Source organism: Monodon monoceros, unplaced genomic scaffold (assembly GCF_005190385.1).
Source record: "Monodon monoceros isolate NGI ecotype Baffin Bay Population unplaced genomic scaffold, NGI_Narwhal_1 Super_Scaffold_18, whole genome shotgun sequence".
NCBI lineage: Eukaryota > Metazoa > Chordata > Mammalia > Artiodactyla > Monodontidae > Monodon > Monodon monoceros.
The window spans coordinates 160122580-160145232 of NW_021703774.1; the positions used below are offsets into that span (position 1 = coordinate 160122580).

The window sequence follows — 22653 nt, forward strand, 5'->3', positions numbered from 1 at the left end:
CCACGTGCCGTAACTACTGAGCCCAGGCACTCTGGAGCCCTCGTGCCACAACTAGAGAGAAGCCCGTGCACCACAGCGAAAGATCCCGTGTGCTGCAACTAAGACACAACACAGCCAAAAATAAATTAATGTTTAAAAAAAACTTGAAAAATATTGAGTAAAATAAGATATTTATAAAATATATGTAATATATAAAGAGTAACAGTACTGAGAATTCCCCGGCATTCAGTGGTTAGGACCCAGTGCTTTCACTGCCACGGGCCCAGGTTTAAAAAAAAAAAAAAAAGAGTAGCAGTACAAGAACCCTCATCATTGTTCCACAGATCATTATTGCCATCAACTTTTGACCTCTTTCTAAATCTATCACCCAAAGGTAATGACTACCCTGAATTGGGGGTTAATCATTTCTTGATCCCTCCCAAAGGCAGCAAGGCCTCCAACAACCAACCAGCTTTCCCTAAGCACCTACTATGTGAAAGGCGTACAAAGATGAAAAATTAAAATAAGTAGGGAGGGACTTCCCCAGTGGCTAAGACTCCACGCTTCCACTGCAGTTTCGATCCCTGGTTGGGGAATTAAGATTCCCACATGCCACAACTAAGATTTCACATGCTGCAACTGAAGATCCCGCATGCCGCAACTAAGACCTGGAGCAGCCAAATAAATAAATAAATATTTATAAATAAATAAAATAAAATAAGTAGGGAAAGCCCTCTCATATTTGTGGCTCCCCATTCTCATGAAAATAACAGGTAACGTCTAAGGAGGGTTTACTGTATGCTAGGCATTTACCGGACGCGCAGGCTCAGCGGCCACGGCTCACGGGCCCCGCCGCTCCGCGGCATGTGGGATCTTCCCGGACCAGGGCACGAACCCGTGTTCCCTGCATCTGCAGGCGGACTCTCAACCGCTGCGCCACCAGGGAAGCCCTACTGAGGACTTTTATATGCGTGATGACATTAAATTCTCACCACAGTCCTCTAAGGGTAGGGACTATTATTCCTATCCAACAGATGAGGAAATTTAGGTTCAGAGAAGTTAAGTAACTTGCCCCAAGTCACACTGCTAGCTAAGGATCAAATTTCTAAGCCTTGACTTTTTTTTTTTTTTTCTTGGCAGCGCCACGTGGCTTGCGGGATCGCAGATTGAACCAGCCTGGCAGTGAAAGCCCAGAATCCTAACCACTAGGCCACCAGGGAACTCCCTTTATGATCTTAAAGCATACTTATATGTGTATCCTTAAAAAATGTTGATTTGTATTTTTTGAACTTTATACAAGTGGAATATTCTGTTTTCTGACTTATTTTCACTCAGTATCATATACCTGAAATTATTGGTACTGAATGCCAGTTTTTGCTCTTACAAACACTGCAGCTATGAATATTCATACATACTGTCAAATAACAAACTAATCTGGACTTAGGAAGGAGGGACTTTATTTGAAGTGATTATTGCAAGGAAGGAAAGGAACTACTGAAATAGGGAGAAGGAAGCTATTGCAAAGAAAGAAGCTCTAACCATAGACCTACACGTGTCTCAAGGGTTAGGCAAAGAGGTTTTCTTTCACAGGGAGGAGTAAATAAGGCTAGAAAGAACTGGGTGTGAGGAAGTGGGATGACCAGGAATGGCTTATGGCACAATAGATAAGAGAATGTTTTACCCTGAACCCAGCCTATTCTCAGGAGGGGCTGTTAACGAGGGGTTGTGTACAGCTCAAGCTGGGGGAGGGGGACACAGTGCAAAGTTCATGGACCTGGAGGAAGGAGAGAAGCTTAACCAAAGTTTAGTTAACAAGCATTTTGTTTTCGTTGTTCTGTGGGGAAAAGCAGTTCATCTAAGCGTTTATGAGGCAAAGAATTGAAATTTGGAGTCTGTGTCTAGCCTTGCCATAGGTAAACAAGGGGGCACCCATGAGTTTTATCTAAGTAATTTAAGGAAGGTTGTCTCTTTGCAGTAAGTTGTGTTCCAGAACACAAAAGGGTGGGAGGGGTTTCTTAACTTTTCCAGGATCACAGGGCTTGAGCGAGGTTCAACATTGTCAGTACATCTCCTGATAAACATACGCAAGAATTTCTTTAAAATATATAACTATAAGTGGAATGGCTGGGTCAAAAGGTATGTGTAGTTTCACTTTTACAGGGTAATGCCAAATTGTTTTCCAAAGTGGTGGTACCAGTTTACACTTCCAACAGCGTATGGGAGCTCCAGTTGCTCTACATCGTCAGGGTTTAAAAGAGGATTTGAGGATTTAAAATTTTTTGCCAACCTGGTGGCTATGAAGTGGGTCTCATTACATTTCCTTGATGATTGAGATTGAGCATCTTTCATTGTTAACTGCATGTGTTTCTCTTCTGTGAAGGGTCTTCGGCCCACTTTTCAATTGGATTATCTTACTGATTTTGTGAGAGTTCACCAATATGTTTTGGTAGCATAAATGGATTTACGACTGAAAAGGCCCTAAACTGATAAAGAATTGCGATTAGGTTTGGGAGATATCTAACAGCTAAAAATCTTAAACACTGCCTCTCCCTCAGGCTTCTGATTTGATCCTCACTAGCGTCTTATGAAACAGAGCCGTAACCCCACTTCTCAGGTCAGTTTTACCCATCACCACCGGCTTCTGTCTGTGGGAAAGGCACCTAGCGACTTCCTTCCGTGCTTTCCCAGCTCTTGGTTCCACGTCCTCAATCCCGGCGCACTAATCACCGGTTACGCAGTATTTATTGCAGCATCTCAACGCCCCTCGCAATATTCTCGCAAGTGTTGGTTCCAGCCGATCATGTGACACCCAAGATGGCGGCGTCCAGTGCGGCGGAGGAGGCGGCAGTTTACTTAATAGTGAGCGGTATCCCGTCGGAGTTGCGCTCAGCCCAGCTACGGAGCTACTTTAGCCAGTTCCGGGAACAGTGCGGCTGTGGCTTCCTCTGTTTCCACTACCGGCATCGGCCTGAGCGGGCCCCTCCCCAGGCTGCTCCCGACTCTACCCTAACTCCTATCCGCCAGGGTCTCGCCCAGACTTCACTCAACGATGCCCGCACTCTCTCCACTCAGGACTCTGCTCCCGCCCAGACCCGCACCTGCTGCTGCGTCATCTCGGTACGGGGGCCAACTCAAGCCCAGAGGTTTCTCCGTATGTACTCGGGCCGCCGGTGGCTGGATTCTCAGGGGACTTGGTTACCTGGTCGTTGTTTCATCCGCAGACTTCGGCTACCTACTGAGGCATCAGGTACGCGTAGGAGAGATAATAGACTGGGACTACTAGAGGCACTGGAACAGAGGCACCGTCCCTGAGGATTGTTGAGGATAAGTCAGGTCTCTCGTTAGGGCTCTTTAGGAGTTTATATCATTTCTGGACAAAGTTTCAGGCTCAACTCTCACGTTAGAAAAACTCGGGGGAAAGAAAAAAGAGGCCTATTCAGATGATCTTTCCAATTTATTAAGTCTATTCCGAGACCCTTTTGATTTTGCACTGACATAAAAGGGGAAAGAAGGAAATCAGATATTGTCTTTGTTGCTCCCCACCCAGTCCTCTGTTGGCAAGATGCAAATGAAGAGACAAACTCTTTTCTCTGGACAGCTCCCATTTTCATGGGAAATCACTTTGATAGGGAAACGGGAAGCACAGTGCAGGGCCCTCTAATTTATTCATTCAACAAATCTAGCCTGTATTGCTAGACGTAGTGTGACTCTAGCTGGTATGCAGAAAACAGTTGGACACAGTCTGTGCTCAGAATCCAGAGAGGAAGACAGATTTGTAAAAAGGTAAGTGTCACAGAGATGCCATTCTAATTGTTAACGTTTACTGAGCACTTCCTGTGCACTTCCTGGGCACGGTTCGAAGTCTTTTCTTTTTCTTATTGACTCTTCACAACAATCCTATAAGGTAGGAGCTATTGTTACCCATTTTATAAGTGAGGAAACTGAAGAATACGGAAGTTATGTTATATTACAAGGTAACAGAGTCACAATACTAACTGGGCATTTTGCTCCAGAGCCTGTGCTCTTTAACACCAACTGCTGTGAGATGACAGGGGAGGGAGAAACCCATTTCCTAGAAGGATTAGGAAGTGTGGCTTTGCATCTGGATCTTGAAAGATAAACAGGAGTTGGTGGGAAAGAATGGTGTTCAAAGTAAATGGCATTTGCAAAGACACAGATATGTGAAAGCCCATGAAACTCTCAGGGCATGTTAAATTGTTTGATGTGATTGGAACACATGGTATGACAGTGCGCAGGGGGTGAGGGTTGGTGGCAGTTGAAAATCAAAAGGTCATCAGGAACCAGATCTGGAAGAAACTTGTGAGCTTAGCCTAGGTGATGAGAAATGGCATGAGATTACTAGGTGGTTCTGGTCAGGGAACAGAGGAAGGGACTCTGGAAAAGTTTGAAAGGGAGAAACAGCATTAGGCTAAAGGATTTAAACCTTGAACAGTTTCTGACTCAAGTGTTGCTGGAGACTTCTAGGTTTCAAGAGCTGTTCTTCTCCCTGCTTCCCAAGGTTGGGACTCCTTTCCCTTCAAGACCCGGAAGGAACTGCAGAGTCGGAAGGCTGAGAGTGAAGCCTTCACGCTGGCCGACCTGAGGCGACTGCCAGAGCTGAACCCACCGGTGCTGATGCCCAGCGGGAATGTGGGGACTCCCCTGCGGGTCTTTTTGGAGTTGATCCGGGCCTGCCGTCTACCCCCTCGGATCATCACCCAGCTGCATCTCCAGTTCCCCAAGACAGGTTCCTCCCGGCGCTACGGCAATGTGCCCTTCAAGTATGAGGACTCGGAGACTGTGGAGCAGGCAGAGCTTGTGTACACAGCCGAGGGTGAGGAGATACCCCAGGGAACCTGCTTGGCAGACGTACCAGCCAACCCCTGTGAAGAGCCAGAGGAAGAAGAGGAAGAGGAAGAAGAGTCACACTCAGATGACGTGAGTACAGGGAGCCACCTTGTCCTTGCTGGCAGCTTAGAGAGGCCAAGGCGTTAACAGTACCACTCTTCAATTGTGTATTACCAGAGTTCTAAACCTGGGGTCCTCAGGAGGCTTCCAAAGACTTTGAACTCCCTGACATTGAACGTAAAACTGCATTTGCACGTGGAGGTATATGTTTCTTTGGGAGAGGGGCCAGAGCTTTTATCAAAAGATTCTCAAAGGGGTCTTCTTTTCATTCCTTCAGAAGAAATGTAAGGAGGGTCCCTTTCATTGATGAAATCCACTGACCAAGAGATAAGATCACCTAAGGAAGCAGAGGCACAGCTGGGATGTGAACCCAGTCCCCTTCGCTGCTTGTCTAACTTCTGTGTGCTTTCATTATGTGGTTGAGAAGTCGCCTCTATTTTCTGACCTTGAGTCTGTGGATTGAACACTAGCCTCCACTCTAACTTTATCAATGAAATAGACATTTCTTCTACCTCTTTCTCCAAACTTGTTTGTTCATCCATACAATCGGGAGAGGTGTGATTTGTTGGGAAACTTTTTTTTTAAATGCATACTCTGGGTAAGAAGTAATTGACCTGTGTCTTCAAAATTCCCAGCTCAGAGTTGCTAACACATCTGGACCACATCCTTAGTGTGTGGTACTGTCCTGCCTTTTCTCCAGCCCCTGCTCTGTAGCAGTGATTCCTGAGACCTCCTGGAGTTTAACTGGGGCAGGAGTCCCCAAGATTTCAAGCCAGGAGTCATTCTGTCATTCCACAAGTCCAGTCAAGCAGTTGTAAACACAGGGGCTAGCACAGGATTCCAAAGACATTTTAAGACTCATTTCCTTCCCACAAAGAGCCTTCAAGCTCCCTGAAGAGAGAGAACCAGCATCTGGAAAGGGGATGTGGTATGGTATGGGTTTGAACGCTGGCTCTGCCCCTCTCTTAGGCAAATCACTTTACTCCTCTAAATCGAGGTTTCATCACCTGTAGAATGGGAATAATGGTACTAACCTCACAGCGTTGTTGGGAAGATTAAAGGAGCTAAGGTATGTGAAGGGCCTGACACAGTAGACGATAGGTTTAGTTCCTGTCCCTTTTTTCTTTGTGACATAATGTAGAAAGGCATAAACAGGGTGTATTGATTAGCAGTGAGAAATTCAGAGACCAGTGAGAGTGGTGGGGGACCTCATGTGAGCTACAGAACTTGAGGAATGAGGAGGATTTAACCAAGTGAAGAGGAGGTGGTGGTGGAAGAGGAGGGCAGATATTCGGGCAGGGAGAACAACATGGCCAAAAGCACAGGGATAAGAGTGAGTCAGGCTTGTGGCGGAAGGGGCCAAGTATGTTGAGAAACAGGGCATGGAGAGATGTTTTGGTCACGGCTTAGGGGCCAGAAAGTGCTGCTTCTCAGAGAAATTTGGAGGAAAGGAGCCGAGGTCCCATCTATGGGACCTCCTGTGCACTGAGCTGCCCTCCTCGTGGGCCTGAGGTCAGGAAGCTGGACAGGCAGGTCACCTCTCCCCACCTTCTCCCAGGACGACGAGCGGGGTGAGGAGTGGGAGCGGCACGAAGCGCTGCATGAGGACGTGACCGGGCAGGAGCGGACCACTGAGCGGCTCTTTGAGGAGGAGATCGAGCTCAAGTGGGAGAAGGGCGGCTCAGGCCTGGTGTTCTACACTGATGCCCAATTCTGGCAGGAAGAGGAAGGAGGTAACACTGGCACCCGGGCAAGGGCAGGGGTGATCCCTGCTGCGTTCACTCAGGGCGCTGTGCTCCACACGGTGGGTTCCCTGGCAGTGAGCCCAACTAAAGGGCTAGGGAAGAGGCTTACGCTGGTCATATATGAGAGACCAGCCATCCTTTCTAGGGGTGAGGGATCAGTGGAGTGGAGAGAAAATGCCCTCCTACAAATTCTGAATGACCCCCCTTCAGAGGAGAGATTTGAAGATAAAATCAAAAGACCCAAGTTCTAGAAAGTCTAATTTAATTTAACTCTTGACAGAACTGAGAGTCCTTGGCTCACTCTGCTTGATGCTTTTCTATCTGCAGACTTTGATGAACAGACAGCCGATGACTGGGATGTGGATATGAGTGTGTACTACAATGCAGGTACTGGGCCAGAGGTTGCAGTACTGGGAGGTGGAATGGTGCCCTGGCCTTGCAGTGACACTTTACCAGACCTGCTTAGCAGAGGCTGAGACAGGGCACCAGTTCCCTTGGGGTAGCCCGCTAAGAGGTTCCTCTCTTAAAACATCGCTAGTTGAGTGCATTAAGTGCTGGTTGTGGGCAGGGCCTTTTTCCTTTCTTTGTGCAGGAAGGACACATGGTGACAGCCCTCAGGGAGCTCTGGTTCTGATGGGCAGACCCTAGTAGAGTGGGAGGGTCAGGAGTTTGGGCTCTGGTTAAGAATTTAGATTCTGGAGTCAGAAATGACCTAGGGGACTTCCCTGGTGGCGCAGTGGTTGAGAGTCCGCCTGCCAATGCAGGGGACGCGGGTTCAAGCCCTGGTCTGGGAAGATTCCACATGCCGCGGGGCAACTACGCCCGTGCGCCACAACTACTGAGCCCTCATGCCGCAATGACTGAAGCCCGGGAGCCTAGAGCCTGTGCCCTGCAGCAGGAGAGGCCACCGTGGTGAGAGTTCCCCGCACGGCAGTGAAGAGTAGCCCCCGGTCGCCGCAACTAGAGAAGGCCCGTGCGCAGCAACGAAGACCCAATGCAGCCAAAAATAAATAAATAAATAAATAAAATTTATAAAAAAAAAAAAGAAATGACCTAGGGTGGTTGGGGGGTGGGAAGGGAAGACCTGGGTCCTAATTCTCTCTCTCATTTTTTGGCTTTATGACTTTTCTGTACTTCAGTTTCCTCATCTGTAAGATGAGAGCTGTGGTTCTTATTCTTGGTGAGCTCCCAGTCTAATGGGAGAAATAATAATACAGTAATAACACACCATAAAAATGAATATTTAAATCTTGTGAGGAGGGCCTAGAAACCTGATTTTCCCCCCTTCTGCTGAGAGAGACCCTTCCACAAATTGGGCTCTACTTCCTCAGATGGTGGAGACAAGGATGCCCGAGACTCTGTCCAAATTCGTCTGGAACAGAGACTCCGTGATGGCCAGGAGGCCGGCTCCGTGATTGGACACCAGGTGGGCACCTTCGAGCGCCACACCAAGGTGAGCACTGTGCCAGCCCGCTGACCCCTCTCTGTTCCTTCTTTACCCTCATTCCCTTCCCCGCCCCCACAGGAGCCCCATCTCGAGTCTTCTCCCTTCCCTCTGCAGGGCATTGGGCGGAAGGTGATGGAGCGGCAGGGCTGGGCCGAGGGCCAGGGCCTGGGCAGCGGGTGCTCAGGGGTGCCCGAGGCCCTGGATAGTGACGGCCAGCACCCCAGATGCAAGCGTGGATTGGGGTGAGTATGGGTGAGGGACTTCCCTGGGAGCCCAAGTGAGCCTTTCAGCTGTACCCTCTTCCCTCTGGTTTTGGATTGGGTGCTAGAGACGCCTAGGGAATGAACTTCAAAACAGAATTAGAAGGAAAAAGTATGTCTGGCGCTAACGTTTTCAAGACCGAGTCCTCAGGCTTGACACGATCATTAATCTCCTGGGGGAGTCATTCCCCCAAGTCTGAGGAGTTTGGACTTGATGATTGCTATTAGAAAGTGACTGTAAGTCACAGAGTGGTGACAGTTGTTCTAAATTTCGTGTACCATTTAAAATGAAAGCAGTATGTGAGGCCTCTGGTTGCTGGCACTATCAATGGATGGATAAGGAGGCTGGAGAGCAAAGATCCAGATTTAAATGCTCAGTCTTTGGGACAAACCACATATGAAGTAGCTTCTACCCTGTTCTTTCTCAAACCCTTTACTGCTGTGAGATAGCAGCCCTCTCACTGAGAGCTCTTTTTGATCCAGGTACCATGGAGAGAAGCTCCAGCCATTTGTGCAACCAAAGAGGCCCCGTGGAACTGGCTTAGGGCTCATCTCCACCATCTACGATGAGCCCCTACCCCAGGACCAGGGGGAGTCGCTGCTCCGCCGCCAGCCACCCACCAGCATGAAGTTTCGCACAGATATGGCTTTTGTGAGGGGTTCCAGCTGTGCCTCGGACAGCCCCTCAGAGCGTGAGTGGCAAGTTCAAGGGCTTCCTTAATCAGGATCACTCATAATTGCACAGTGGCAGCCCTCTGCCTGGCCCTATCTCCCACGGAAGCAGAAAGAACTCTGGGAGCAGCAGTCTGCGCGGCTTGTTCAGAACTTGCCTTCTGCCTGTCTACCTCAGGGGCATTTTTATAAAAAGCCCCCTATCCTCCCCTTTGATGATAGGGCTTAATGACTTGTCCTCGGTGGTCTCCTAACCCTAGTCCCTGTTTGGGCTTGCTCCTGTTGCCTCCCCCAGCACCTTGAAAACTGGATTGACTGAGGTTATCGTCACAACCTTCCTGGGGGCAAGGGGAGGGTGGGAGTGGGTTCAGCATGAAGCCCAGAAAGAGGGGAAAAGGGACATGGAAGAGGAGAGGATTTGTGGTTGGAAGAGACGGTCTTGGGGCGGGCCCTCAATCGCCTCTTCCCTTAACTGGCTGGGACCGGGCAGCGGACAGTCCGCTGCAGGTGTCCCGGGTCTGCGACCTGACGAGAGAATAAAAAAGTTTACTACCGAATTTCTCTTTCTCTTCTAATTCGGCCGGGAGGAAGGTGGAGAAATCCCCAGAAAGGTAACCGCCCCCTCCCCCAGGCCCCCACGTCCGCCCCACGCACCGACGTCACCACGCCCTTCGGCGCCAAGCTGTGTCGTCGCCGTATGGGCGGGACTTCCTCTCCCGGCCCTGCTGTTTCCGACGTCGTCCGGAAGTCGGGTGCTGGTCCCGTCAGTACCGGGCCATTTGGTCACCTCACATCGCGCGGGTCCCTACTCTTCCTCCTTAGGCGACCCCCGGGCATTACCGCCGGCCCCCGACGAAGTGCACGTCGGGGATCCCGTTGCCCTCGGCTCTCGTCTTCGGCTTGGCTCCCGCCCTGCTTCCCTGCCGAGCTTACCTGCTCCGCACGGGGCCGTGTGCCGGCTGCCCATGGCGGGGGCCGCTCCGACCACGGCCTTTGGGCAGGCGGTTATTGGCCCTCCGGGCTCGGGGAAGACCACGTACTGCCTGGGCATGAGTGAGTTCCTGCGCGCGCTGGGCCGGCGTGTGGCGGTGGTGAACCTGGACCCGGCCAATGAGGGGCTGCCGTACGAGTGCGCCGTGGACGTGGGCGAGCTGGTGGGGCTGGGCGACGTGATGGACGCGCTGCAGCTGGGGCCCAACGGCGGCCTCCTGTACTGCATGGAGTACCTGGAGGCCAACCTGGACTGGTTGCGTGCCAAGCTCGACCCCCTCCGCGGCCACTACTTCCTCTTCGACTGCCCTGGCCAGGTGGAGCTCTGCACGCACCACGGAGCCCTGCGCAGCATCTTCTCCCAGATGGCGCAGTGGGACCTCAGGGTGCGTCTGGGGACGGGCAGGCCCATTTTGCAGATGGAGGAACTGAGACAGGGAGGAGAACAGATGCCACGCCCCCATGTCCCACAGCGAGGTAGGGGCCGAGACACTTTGGAGTAAAACAGATGTGAGTTCGAATTCTGGCTCTGCCACTGCCACTGCCTCGCTGTGTGGTCCTGGGCAAGTCAGTTTATCTCTCTGAACCTCAGTTTTCTCATCTGTAAAATGGATGTGTCAGTACCCAATTTGGGATTATTGGGAGTATGGAAGTAGTTATGTGGAAGGTGGTATGGTAATTGTTGTTGTGATTTGTGGGCAAAAGAAAGTGAAAGAATAGAGTCAGGTGCAGTGTGAATTGAACCAGTTGCCCACTGGGAGGCTCAGTGCAAGGCATCTTGTAGGAAAAGATGCCCCACATCTCCTGGAATAAGGAAATGATTGTGGCTATTAGAATGAAACAGAAGCAGGAAAAAACTAATGGGAAGACTTTCCCTTTGCCCTCAGAAGTCCCCAGCCTGATGGGGGAGACATAGGCCCTAATGTTCCCTGCCTCCCCAGGCCACTCTCACCCTGTCTCTTCCTTCCCTCCCAGCTGACTGCTGTCCACCTGGTGGATTCTCACTATTGCACAGACCCTGCCAAGTTCATTTCGGTGCTGTGTACCTCCCTGGCCACCATGCTGCATGTGGAGCTGCCCCATGTCAACCTCCTCTCCAAGATGGACCTCATTGAACACTATGGGAAGCTGGGTAAGAGATCCTGTTCTGACAGGCAAAAAGTAGGGCAGCGGCTGGGCTGGAGTGAAGCAGAGATCTCAGCTGAAGGAAGCTGCTTCCAGGGACCATGCATGGCCTGATGATAGCAGCCACAGTCGGGTCTGACCCCTGCGCATTTATTTTGTGGCACTCTGTGCCAGATACTGTTCTGGGTTTTGGGGACAAGAGAGCTACAGATGGTGATATGTATTATGAAGGAATTAGAAGAAAGTGATGGGATAGTGAGTGGTTGGGAGTGAGGGGAGTGAACAGTACCATCTGAGCTGAGACCAGAATAGTGAGAAGGAGCCAGGCAAGGCAGAACTGTTCCTAGGCAGAGGGACCAATAGGGGTCCCTATTTCCCTAATCCTTAAGGAAAGAGTTTTGTTTGTTTGTTTGTTGGTGGGTTGTTGTTGTTGTTGTTTGCCATTTCACATGAACCACAATTTTTTTTTTTAATTAACTTATTTTTTTGGCTGCGTTGGGTCTTCTTTGCTGCACACGGGCTTTCTCTAGTTGCGGCGAGCAGCTGCTATTCTTTGTTGTGGTGCACGGGCTCCTCATTGCGGTGGCTTCTGTTGTTGCAGAGCACAAGCTCTAGGCACGAAGGTTTCAGTAGTTGCAGCATGCGGGCTCAGTAGTTGTGGCTCGCGGCTCTAGAGCACAGGCTCAGTAGTTGTGGCGCACGGGCTTAGTTGCTCTGCGGCATGTGGGATCTTCCCGGATCAGGGATCGAACCCATGCCCCCTGCATTGGCAGGCAGATTCTTAACCACTGCGCCACCAGGGGAGTCCCGGGAAAGAGCTTTTTGTGTTCAAGGAAAAGGGGGTGGGGAGTGAAGGGAGCCCAGGGTAGCTGAGATAGTGCCCAGGGGAAGGGTGGTAGGAAACGAGGTCAGAGAGGTGGGCAGAGGCTAGAACCTGTACTGTTGAAACACAGAGGAAAGCCATTGATGAATATGAAGCAAGGGAACACCATGAACTAAAAAAGGCCCTTCTGGCTACTTTGTGAATTGAAAGGGGCAAGAATGAAAACAGAGATCCTGTAGGAGATGTTTGCAGCAGCCCAGGCAGTGGTAGTGGGAATGGAAAGAAGTAGATAGATTCAAAACTTACTCAAGAAATAGGATTTGCTGGTGGATTGGATGTGGAGACAGAGGAATTAAGGATGACTCTCAGGTTTCTGACTGAACCAGTGGACAGATAAAGGTGCCATTTGTCAAGGTGGGAAAGACTGAGAGAGAAGTAGGCTGGCATGAGGCAGGGACGTTGCCTAGGGGTCTATGGCCAACATTCTTTTTCCTGCAAAATTAGTGCCCTGCTGACTGGGGCATTAGTTCCCTAAATAGCATCTTCAGCCACAGAGGAACCTAGAGAAGAATAGCTGAAATGACCAGCAGTGAGCAGGAAGGGAGGTTGTAGGGAGAGTGAAGTGTCAGGGCCTTGTCCAGGGAGGGTGACTGGCTGCCAGTTGGGACATGGAAGGATGGGGATAAAAAAGCCCCATTTTATCTATGCCCAGATTTGTGTCTTCCCAAGCCTGTCTCCCCCTTCACAGCCTGCAGCCCAGATGGCTACATGCTGGTCCTCTACATTTCTACCTCTGACTCTTGCCAGTCATCCTCACAAGAGACTGAGGTACAAACCAGATCAGGCAATTGAGGCCCAGAGACATTACATGAATAGCCCAAGGTCAGTCACTCAGCTAGCCTTTTAACTGAGATAAAATTTAAACCAAGTGTACCTGGCTGCAGTGTCTGCATTCTCAGTGAGAAACGTACCTGTCAGGCAATCCAAGAAGTTTGTTGGAATGCCCAGCACTTTCTTCCTTGCAGGCACAGGGGTGTCAGTTTCCAATTAGAGCTGATAAGAACACAGGAAGCAGAGATCAGGGAGTGAGTCAGTCGATCCCAATAGCCTGAGTCCCTCGGCTCACTTTGGGACAGACCTACTGAGTAGCCCAGCTGCTTGAGTCTTCCAGGCAGAAGTGGACAGTGCAGAGAGGCCCACTTTCCTTCTCTTAGTGCAGAGTTTGTATTCATAGAACTGAGTCAGGGACCTCTGAGTCATCTAGTCTAATCTTCTCATTTTACACTAAGAAGGAACTGACCTGGAAAGGGAAAGTGATTTTCCCAAGAGGCCATCCTGCTAGATAGAGGCGCTAGATAGTGTGTCAGGTCCTGGGAGCTCTGCCTGGCTATGAGCTTTTTGAGGCAGGGACCAAGCACTATTATTGGTACATGTTCTACCTTACTACCACGGATCAAGCACTTCTCTGAACCAGACACTGGGGTTTATAGCACTTAATCCTCACAGTAGCCCCATGAGGTGGGTAACTGCCCATAGAGCTAGTAAATGGCAGAGCCAACAAGTGAAATCAAGTATTTTCTTCTTAGTAAGTTCATTTCACTGCCTCAGCAAATGTTTGTTGAATGAATGAATGAGTGAGTGAGTGAGTGAGTGAATGAAGGCAAAGGAAGAAGGAAAAAAATATGGTCCCTGTCCTCAAGTCTTTAGCCTGATGCCAGCTGCTCCTGAACACCAGTTTCTCTTCTTTTTATTTTCTTTTTAATTAAAGTATAGTTGATATACAATGTTGTATTAAGTTCTGCTGTACAGCAAAGTGACTCAGTTATATATATATATATACATTCTTTTTTTATATTCTTTTCCATTATGGTTTATCATAGGATATTGACTGTCGTTCCCTGTGCTAACCAGTTTCTCTTCTTAGCCTTCAACCTGGACTACTACACAGAGGTCCTGGACCTCTCCTACCTGCTTGACCACCTGGCTTCTGATCCTTTCTTCCACCACTACCGTCAGCTCAATGAGAAACTGGTGCAGCTCATCGAAGACTACAGTCTGGTCTCCTTCATCCCTCTCAACATCCAGGTACAAACACACCTCATTTTATTGTACTTTGCTTTATCGTGCTTCACAGATACTGCTGTTTTTGTTTTTTTTTTTAACCAGTTATAGGCTTGTGGCAACCCTGCATTGAACCAAGTACATGTTCCAACAGCATTTGCTCACTATATGTCTCTATGTTACATTTTGATAATTCTCACAATATTTCAAACTTCTTCATTATTATTATATTTGTTATGATGATCTATGATCAGTGATCTTTGATGTTTCTATTATAATTGTCTGGGGCACCATCGACTGCACCCATATAAGATGGCGAACTTGGGAATTCCCTGATGGTCCAGTGGGTAGGACTCTGTGCTTTCACTGCTGAGGGCACAGGTTTTTTTTCTTGTTTTTGAGGACACAGGTTTGATTCCTGGTTAGGGAACTAAGATCCCGCAAGCCACATGGCGTGGCCGAAAAAAAAAGAAGGTGAACTTAATCCACAAATGTGTGTTTTGACTGCTCCACTGACTGGCTCTTCCCCCATCTCTCCCTCTCCACCAGCCTCCTTATTCCCTAACACTCCCTAAAACACAACAATGTGGAAATTAGACCGATTAATAACCCTACAACGGACTCTAAGTGTTCATGTGAAAGGAAGAGCTTCACATCTCTCACTTTTTTTTTTTTTTGGCCATGCAGCATGCAGGATTTTAGTTCCCCAACCAGGGGTCGGACCCATGCCCCATGCAGTGGAAGCACAGAGTCTTAACCACTGGACCGCCAGGGAAGTCCCATGCCTCTCGCTTTAAAAGCTAGAAATGATTAAGCTTAGTGAGGAAGGCATGTTGAAAAGCCAGTATAGGCCCAAAGCTAGGCCTCTTGTGCCAAACAGTTAACCAAGGTGTGAATGCAAAGGAAAAGTTCTTGAAGGAAATGAAAAGTGCTACTCCAGTGAACACAGGAATGATAAGAAAGCAAAACAGCCTTATTGCTGATATGGAGAAAGTTTTAGTGGTCTGGATACATCACACCAGCCACAGCATTTCCTTAAGCCAAAGCCTGATTCAGAGCAAGGCCATAACTCTCTTCAGTTCTATGAAGGCTGAAAGACATGAGGAAGCTGCAGAAGAAAAGTTTGAAGCTAGCAGAGGTTGGTTCATGAGGTTTAAGAAAAGAAGCCATCCCCATAGCATAAAAGTGCAAGGTGAAGTAGCAAGTGCTGGTGTAGAAGCTGCAGCAAATTATCCAGAAGATCTAGCTAAGATAATTAATGAAGGTGGCTACACTGGGAATTCCCTGGCGGTCCAGTGGTTAGGACTCTGCGCTCACTGCTGAGGGCCTGGGGTTCAATCCCTGGTTGGGGAACTAAGATCCCACAAGTGGCTGGTGTGGCCAAAAAAAAAAAGGTGGTTATACTAAACAACAGATTCTCAATGTAGACAAAACAGCCTTATACTGGAAAAAGATGCCATCTAGGACTTTCATAGCTAGAGAGAAGTCAGTGCCTGGCTTCAAGGCTTCAAAGGATAGGCTGACTCTCTTTTTAGGGGCTAATGCATCTGGTGACTTTAAGTTGAAGCCAGTGCTCTTTTACGATTCCGAAAATCCTAGGGCCCTTAAGAATTCTGTTAAATCTACTCTGCCTGTGCTCTATAAATGGAACAACAAAGCCTGGATGACAGCACATCTGTTTACAACCTAGTTTACTAAATATTTTAAGCCCACTATTGAGACCTGCTGCTCAGAAAAAAAGATTCTTTTCAAAATATTACTGCTCATTGACAATGCACCTGGTAATCTAAGACCTGTGATAGAGATGTTGTTTTCATGCCTGCTAACACAACAGCCATTCTGCAGCCCATGGATCAAGGAGTCATTTTGACTTTCAAGTCTTAGTATTTAAGAAATACGTTTCTTAAGGCTGTATCTGCCATAGATAGTGATTCCTCTCATGGATCTAGGTGAAGTAAATTGAAAACCTTCTGGAAAGGATTCACCATTCTAGATGCCATTAAGAACATTCGTGATTCTTGGGAAGGGGTCAAAATATCAGTATTAACAGGAGTTTGGAAGAAGTTGCGTCCAACCCTCGTGGATGACTTTGAGGACTTCAAGACTTCAGTGAAGGAAGTAACTGCAGATGTGGTGGAAATAGCAAGAGAACTAGAATTAGAAGTGAAGCCTAAAGACACTGAATTGCTGCAGTCTCATAATACAACTTTTTGGATAAGGAGTTGCTTCTTATGAATGAGCAAAGAAGGTGGTTTCTTGAGATGGAATCTACTCCTGGTGAAGATGCTGTGAAGGACGTTGAAATGGTAGCAAAGGATTTAGAATATTATGTAAACTTAGTTGATATAGTAGCAGCAGGATTTGAGAGGATTGACTCCAATTTTGAAAGAAGTTCTACTGTGGGTAAACTGCTATCAAACAGCATCGCATGTTACAGAGAAATCGCTCGTGAAAGGAAGAGTCAGTTGATGCAGCAAACTTCATTGTCGTCTTATTTTAAGACATTGCCACAGCAACACCACCCTGATCAGTCAGCAGCTATCACCACGGAGGCAAGACCCTCAACCAGCGAAAAGATTACGACTCACCGAAGGCTCAGATGATGGTCAGCATTTTTTAGCAATAAAGTCCTTTTTTTTGCGCGCGGGCTTTCTCTGGCTGTGGCAAGCGGGAGGTACTCTTCGTTGTGGTGCGCGGGATTCTCACTGCAGTGGCTTCTCTTGTTGCGGAGCATGGGCTCTAGGTGCCCCGGCTCAGTAGTTGTGGCTCACAAGCTCAGTAGTTGTGGCACACGGGCTTAGTTGCTCCACAGCATGTGGGATCTTGCTGGACCAGGGCTCGAACCCATGTCCCCTGCATTGGCAGGTGGATTCTTAACCACTGCGCCACCAGGGAAGTCCCAGCAATAAAGTACTTTTAAATTAAGGTACGTACCTTGTTTTTTTGGGCATAATGCTATTGACTGTATGCTTAATAGACTACAGTATAGTGTAAACATGACTTTTATATGCACTGGGAAACCAGAAAATCCGTGTGACTCACTTTATCATGAAATGTGCTTTACCTTGGTGCTCTGGAACCCAACCCACAGTACCTCCGAGGTGTGCCTGTACTGGGCACTAAGAGGCCTCGTCCCTTGGCTATTGGCTCTGCAGTGCCTGGGAGCACACCAGGCTATGTGTCCAGGAGGCTTTGAGGCCTCAAACAGTGGTCTTTGTCCTGGGTCCAACAATCATTCAGTCTCCTTGGTTTCGAGACCAGTGGTGGGCAGGATTCCAGTAAAGAGGGTAGACCAAATTTTGGCCCTATCTGTTCTGTTTTTTTGTTTTTTAATTAATTTATTTTTGGCTGTGTTGGCTCTTCGCTGCTGCGCACGGGCATTCTTTAGTTGTGGGCTACTCTTCGTTGTGGAGCACGAGCTCTAGGCGTGTGGGATTCAGTAGTTGTGGCACACAGCCTTCAGTAGTTGTGGCTCATGGGCTCTAGAGCGCAGGCTCAGTAGTTGTGGCGCATGGGCTTAGTTGCTCCGCGGCATGTGGGATCTTCCCGGACCAGGGATTGAACCCGTGTCCCCTGCATTGGCAGGCAGATTCTTAACCACTGTGCCACCAGGGAAGCCCCCCTGTTCTGTTTTGCTGGGTTCTCTCTACACATGTTCCCTCCTCGGTGTGAAAAAGGATGAATTCAGAAAGTCATTAGCAAGGGACTTGACCAAGGCCAGGGACAAGTCTTTCAGCCTCCTTCAAGATGGGCAACTGTCTGTTGACTTTGCAAAGTAGTACCCTTGTGCCTCTCACCTTGCACCCTGCAAAGGTAACCTGGGAGACAAAGGTGCGTGTTAGATTCCTTTCTGCTGGGGGTGAACTTAAGGGAACTTGTCTCTTCTCTGTTTAATGCCACACTTTTCTCCTCTAAAACGAGGAGGTGAAACCTATAATATTAATCATACAGTTACCACTTATTGAAGACTTTCTGTGCTAGGCATTGTGCTGAGGACTGTACATGCATTATTTTGATCTCTCTTTCCCATGATGTGATGTAGGGACCATTCTTACCGCTTTTATGTGGACGAACAAATAAGTTACATGCATATTTATCGGGTGCCTACTGTTGGATAGGTTCTGTGCCAGGCACCGGGGATGCCTGGACAAACAAGTTCCCGACCTCAAGGGGTGCACAGTCAAGTAGGAGAGGCAGATGAGTTAATAACTTGCTAATAGTAAGATGGTAAGGATCATAGCTACAGTGGGGATAAACCCAGGGGACTGCGGGTGTGCGTGGAGGTGCTTATCTGTTCTAATTTGGGTGGGTTGGTAGTCAGGAAAGATGATGTGTAGCCGGGCCTCTGGGCACATGTAGAAGTACTCCAGGCCAAGGGAGCTGCATGGACAGAGGCTTCATGAGGCAAGATCAAGGCGGGTGTTTGGAGACTGCAGTCAGTTTGGTACAACCTCAATTCCACATACCCCTATTTCACTCAGAGCTGTTTCTCTCCTCCCTGCCCAGGACAAGGAGAGTATCCAGCGGGTCCTGCAGGCTGTGGATAAAGCCAATGGCTACTGCTTTGGAGTCCAGGAGCAGCGGAGCCTGGAGGCTGTGATGTCTGCCGCGGTGGGAGCTGACTTCCACTTCTCCTCGTATCCTTGCTCGCTAGCCTCCGCCACAGCCAAGAGCGGGAGGCCAGGGGCTCAGGAATGGCCATGCCTGCCCTTGCAGATGACTGATTTCATGTTGACCAGTGGGCTCCCTGGTAACTGGTCCCTTGGAAGGTTTCAGGGTTGTTTGTACCTGAGGACAAGGGAGGCTGTTGATCAGAAGGCGCAACAAATACAGAGGCCCAGATATGAGAGAGCACTGGTCACTTAGGAGAGATGCAAGGGATTCGGTTTGCCTGGTGTCTTGAGTGTGAAGGGGAAAGGGAGATGCAGTGGGAAGGGGAGGTAGGCGATGGAGGAGTGTGGACTTCGGCTGTGGGTGGCCAGTGGGAACCAGCATACTATTGTTGAGCGGAGCGTGACGCAATCAGTTGTACATTCTTAAAAAGCACCTCCAAGTGTGGAAAATGCATTTAAGGGATGTGATTGGGAGCAGGAGAGTCTTTACAGTCTCCAGGTGAGATGGGATGCAACATTAGTAGTGACAATAGCAAAAAGGGTGTGGACTGGAAGAATGTGAAGGAGACAGATAGCTAGAGCTCGTGACCAGGTGGTTATGGGATAGAAGGAGGTGGAGCAGAAGTTAGACTCCCAGGTTTCTGGTTTAGTCAGTGGTAGGGGGTGGTTGTAGTCACTGAGGCAAGAAAAGGAAGAGGAGAGGGCAGGTTTGTCACGTGGGTGGCAGGGATGGGAACTGGCAGCTGTGCTGTGTTTGAGGGGGCCATGGGATGTATTGGAACCTCAGTCTCCCTGGTTGTAGAATCTCAAGTTCTGACGCTGGAGTCCTCTAGTATAAGAGCCATGGTGGCCACCTAGCCATAGTCAGACCCCAGACCCAGGCCTCAGGTCGGCCAGCCTCACACAGCTCCATGGGCAGTGTCGTGGTCTTTTCCTGTGTGACTCTGATTGATGTCCTTCCTGCCCCACTTTCCTGCTATTCCAGAGAGAGCTAGAAGGCATCCTATAGCCCAAGCAGAAAGTTGTTGTTTTCTTTGAGCTCCCTTGAGTTCCCTCCTCTAGCTGAAGCAGAGAAGTCATTTGCTGAGCACCTACCGTGTGCCGGTTGCCATGCTGGCGCTTTATATTCGTTGTCTCATTTGACAGAGTTCCTCACAGCTCTGTATTACAGATGAGAAAAAGCAAGTGGCAAAGTCAGGGTTTAACCCCACAGCCTGGCTCCAGAGCAGGTGCCACAACACAGAGCTGGAGGGTTAGTGCTCTCTGGTTCTCTGCTTCTCTGCAGTGTGGGCAAGAGGCAAATAGAGGAGCATTTGGGTCTGGTTACTTGGAGGGACTTCTCAGACCCAATTGTTCCCTGTTGCCTGAAGCTCTAATTATGAGGAAGGGAGTGGGATGGGAGGAACCTCCAGACGCAGCTAGAGGGCACACATCACAGAGGTCAGATCCTACCCAGACCAGTTCTCCATCCTTGCCTATGCTATCAGCCTTGACGAGCCCTCCATCAGCACCCTGGGCCTGCAGGAGAAGTACCTGGCGCCCTCAGAGCAGTCAGTGGAGCAGGAGGCCATGCAGCTATAGCAACAAGCTGAGCTCTGGAGAACAAGACACACGACCCAGCGCTGGGGAGAGTGGCAGCTCCCAGTGAGCAGCGGACAGCTCAGTGGCCTGCAGATCCAAGGGCAGCCCTCCCAGCCAGAGCTGGGAGACTGGCGAGGGCATACTCAGCCTTGCGGAGGACTTCTGGCCAAAAGCCACACATGTAGCCAAGCAGAGCACCAGTCACAGCCTCATGAACTCTGGGCGCTGCCACCAGGGATTCAGCACTGGTCCCACTCGGGCTGTGACGGAATGTGCTACAATACAAGAGTTTATCTTCTACTTTTTGTGGCTTCCAAACTTTCTTCAATCATCCAGGCCAAGTGAGTTGGGAATATGGGAATGTCCCCTTTCCTCAGAAGAGTCCTATTTCTTCATACTACAGGGCAGTGTTTCCCCCAAAGCATGGGATCATACTAGAGGGTTGACTCTCAGTCCTCAGTTATGCTCTTTGGTTAATCTTCAGTTTTAACAGTGAACCTCAAACTTGAGGTCTCACAGACAACACTTCCTAGCAGATCTTGTAACGTTTTATTTTCATTGTCTTTATGTCATGGTTTTATTGTTTTTTGAGGTTAAGTGTTAACTAGTTTTCCATTTATATTAGTGATTAAAAGTTGACTTTAAAATGAAATTATTTATACAAAATGAGTTGCTTAAAGGAAAATATCAGTATATAATCGTATCATGAGGGCTGTGGGAAAAGTCAAGACGGCTTGAAGTTGGAAATACTGGTGTAAGCTTCCTTTGCTCTTCTTGCAACTAGTTGGATGCAATTCACATTTTCAACCAGTAGGTAGCATCCCAGGCTTATTTTTTAATTTTAATTTTTTTTTTTTTTTCCGGCTGTAGCCTGGAGGCAGAAGGGGACAGATGGCTGTCGTGCCAGTAGTCTTATTTGCAGACACTCAGTGCTGTTAATACATGGGAAGGGCTTAGCATTTCACAAAGAGCTTCCACACACACAGTCCTCATGTGGCTTTCACAGCAGCTCCTAGGGACATAGACAAGATGGGGAATAGTACTAAGCCCCACTTTACTGTGAGGAAACAGAAAGATGAGGAGTTTGAACTTCAGTCAGCCTGTCTCTCTCATAGCTCACTTTGCTGAATACTTAATGGTGAAAAGTCAGGGCCCTCCTCCCACAGGGTTTATAACCAATCAGGAGAAAGAATTTAGACACCTGTAGGGTATTAACTGAATCATAAATCAGGGGGAAGATAGATGATTGGTGGTTCGGACAGTTGGAGAATTCAGTTTAGGAAAACTGTTCTGAAGCAGCATTGAGATGGGGGTGACCGGGCTTTGCTTCTCACATTTGGTCACCAGAGCAGAAGGCAGAAGAGTTAGGGGCTGTGAGGAGGCCCCTTGGGCTGGAACAGTGTGAAAGCAGCCGACCCCAACTCCCACGCCTGGCGGGACAGGGGATGATAACTGGGTGCTCCTTCCCCCGACTCTCATCTAAGGAGTTCAAAGCACCTCATCCCTATTGACACTGTGGGGAGTGTCAACAGTGCAGGCCAGGGAAACTGAGGCTAGGAGGCACTGCCTGGGGCTGGCTGTGAGTCACCTATGGGGCCTGGAGCCCAGGAATAATGACACCCAGGCTGCTGGACAGATCCCTCATCAGTTAGGGCATGAGGGTGGGTGCTGTGTTTTTGAAAGTAATACCAGTAGCTGTGGTCATGGGTTTTGATGCTTACCCCATCCTGGAGGCCCCAGCTATCACCAAAGCACCCAGCTGGAAGGAAGCATCATTTAGAGCTTTATGGCCTCATATGCAAGCACCCTGAGCATTTATTCTCTGCAGTCATCAAGTGAAGAAGGATGGACAAATTCCAAACTTTATTTTCAGGCCTTGGTGTGACAACAAGGGTGTTTTCTCCTCTAGTAAATGGAGCTCTGTCCACTTCCCACTGATAGCAACGTGATTTTCTATCCCCCCTGTCATGATTGGGAGGGGATAGCACAGTGCAGAAAAGCAGAGGTGTCTGGGTTCCAGGTGAGGTCTGTTCAGCATGAAGTGTGTAGGGTAAGAGAAAGACCATCCTCGATTTGTCAGCATATGACGACTGTCCTTATGATTTCTTTTTTTCCTGACAGAAAAGTGAAAAGCTTGGAAAATGAAAATAAGTCACCCATGATCCCACCACAGATAAATAATTTTTAAATATTTATAATAAATTTTCTATTCAAATGTATATTTAGTGTTTTTTATTTCAAGTCTTATTTTTCTATGCGTTCAGAGGGATAGCTATAGCATTTATATACGTGGGATATATTGTTAATGCTTTGTAACCTGCTTTTTTCAGTTAACTTTATTTCATGTAACTAAAACTATAAGGACCTTTTTAATGTCTACATGATAATATTCTGGAGTATGGCTATAACATTGTTTATCCAGACTCCCATGCTTAGCCTTTAAATTGTT

General features: G+C 48.6%; 2 protein-coding genes across 3 annotated transcripts; both read left to right on the forward strand.

Moving 5' to 3' along the window:
• Positions 1-2777: 2777 nt before the first annotated feature.
• On the forward strand, positions 2778-9568 carry GPATCH3 (G-patch domain containing 3). Its single transcript, XM_029231193.1, has 7 exons — positions 2778-3226; positions 4499-4917; positions 6446-6620; positions 6960-7019; positions 7964-8085; positions 8194-8321; positions 8823-9568. Exons 1-7 carry the CDS (start codon positions 2794-2796, stop codon positions 9058-9060), a joined length of 1575 nt encoding a protein of 524 aa, XP_029087026.1. The 5' UTR covers positions 2778-2793; the 3' UTR covers positions 9061-9568.
• Positions 9569-9766: 198 nt separating this feature from the next.
• GPN2 (GPN-loop GTPase 2) lies at positions 9767-20856 on the forward strand. Of its 2 annotated transcripts, XM_029231276.1 has the most exons (5): positions 9767-10387; positions 10977-11133; positions 13874-14034; positions 18517-18647; positions 20132-20856. In XM_029231276.1, exons 1-5 carry the CDS (start codon positions 9977-9979, stop codon positions 20202-20204), a joined length of 933 nt encoding a protein of 310 aa, XP_029087109.1. In that variant the 5' UTR covers positions 9767-9976; the 3' UTR covers positions 20205-20856. The 2 variants fall into 2 exon arrangements, with proteins under 2 accessions (XP_029087109.1, XP_029087108.1); XM_029231275.1 differs by lacking the exon at positions 20132-20856 and having other exon boundaries at positions 9791-10387; positions 18517-18962.
• Positions 20857-22653: the final 1797 nt, after the last annotated feature.

Bases quoted from the DNA above. Each gene is read 5' to 3' on its own strand.
- GPATCH3 (XM_029231193.1), top strand. From the start codon at position 2,794: ATGGCGGCGTCCAGTGCGGCGGAGGAGGCGGCAGTTTACTTAATAGTG. The intron at 3,227-4,498 runs GTACGCGTAGGA...CTGCTTCCCAAG, and splicing joins GCTACCTACTGAGGCATCAG to GTTGGGACTCCTTTCCCTTC. The intron at 6,621-6,959 runs GTAACACTGGCA...TTCTATCTGCAG, and splicing joins CTGGCAGGAAGAGGAAGGAG to ACTTTGATGAACAGACAGCC.
- GPN2 (XM_029231275.1), top strand. From the start codon at position 9,977: ATGGCGGGGGCCGCTCCGACCACGGCCTTTGGGCAGGCGGTTATTGGC. The intron at 10,388-10,976 runs GTGCGTCTGGGG...CTTCCCTCCCAG, and splicing joins TGGCGCAGTGGGACCTCAGG to CTGACTGCTGTCCACCTGGT. The intron at 14,035-18,516 runs GTACAAACACAC...CTCCCTGCCCAG, and splicing joins TCATCCCTCTCAACATCCAG to GACAAGGAGAGTATCCAGCG.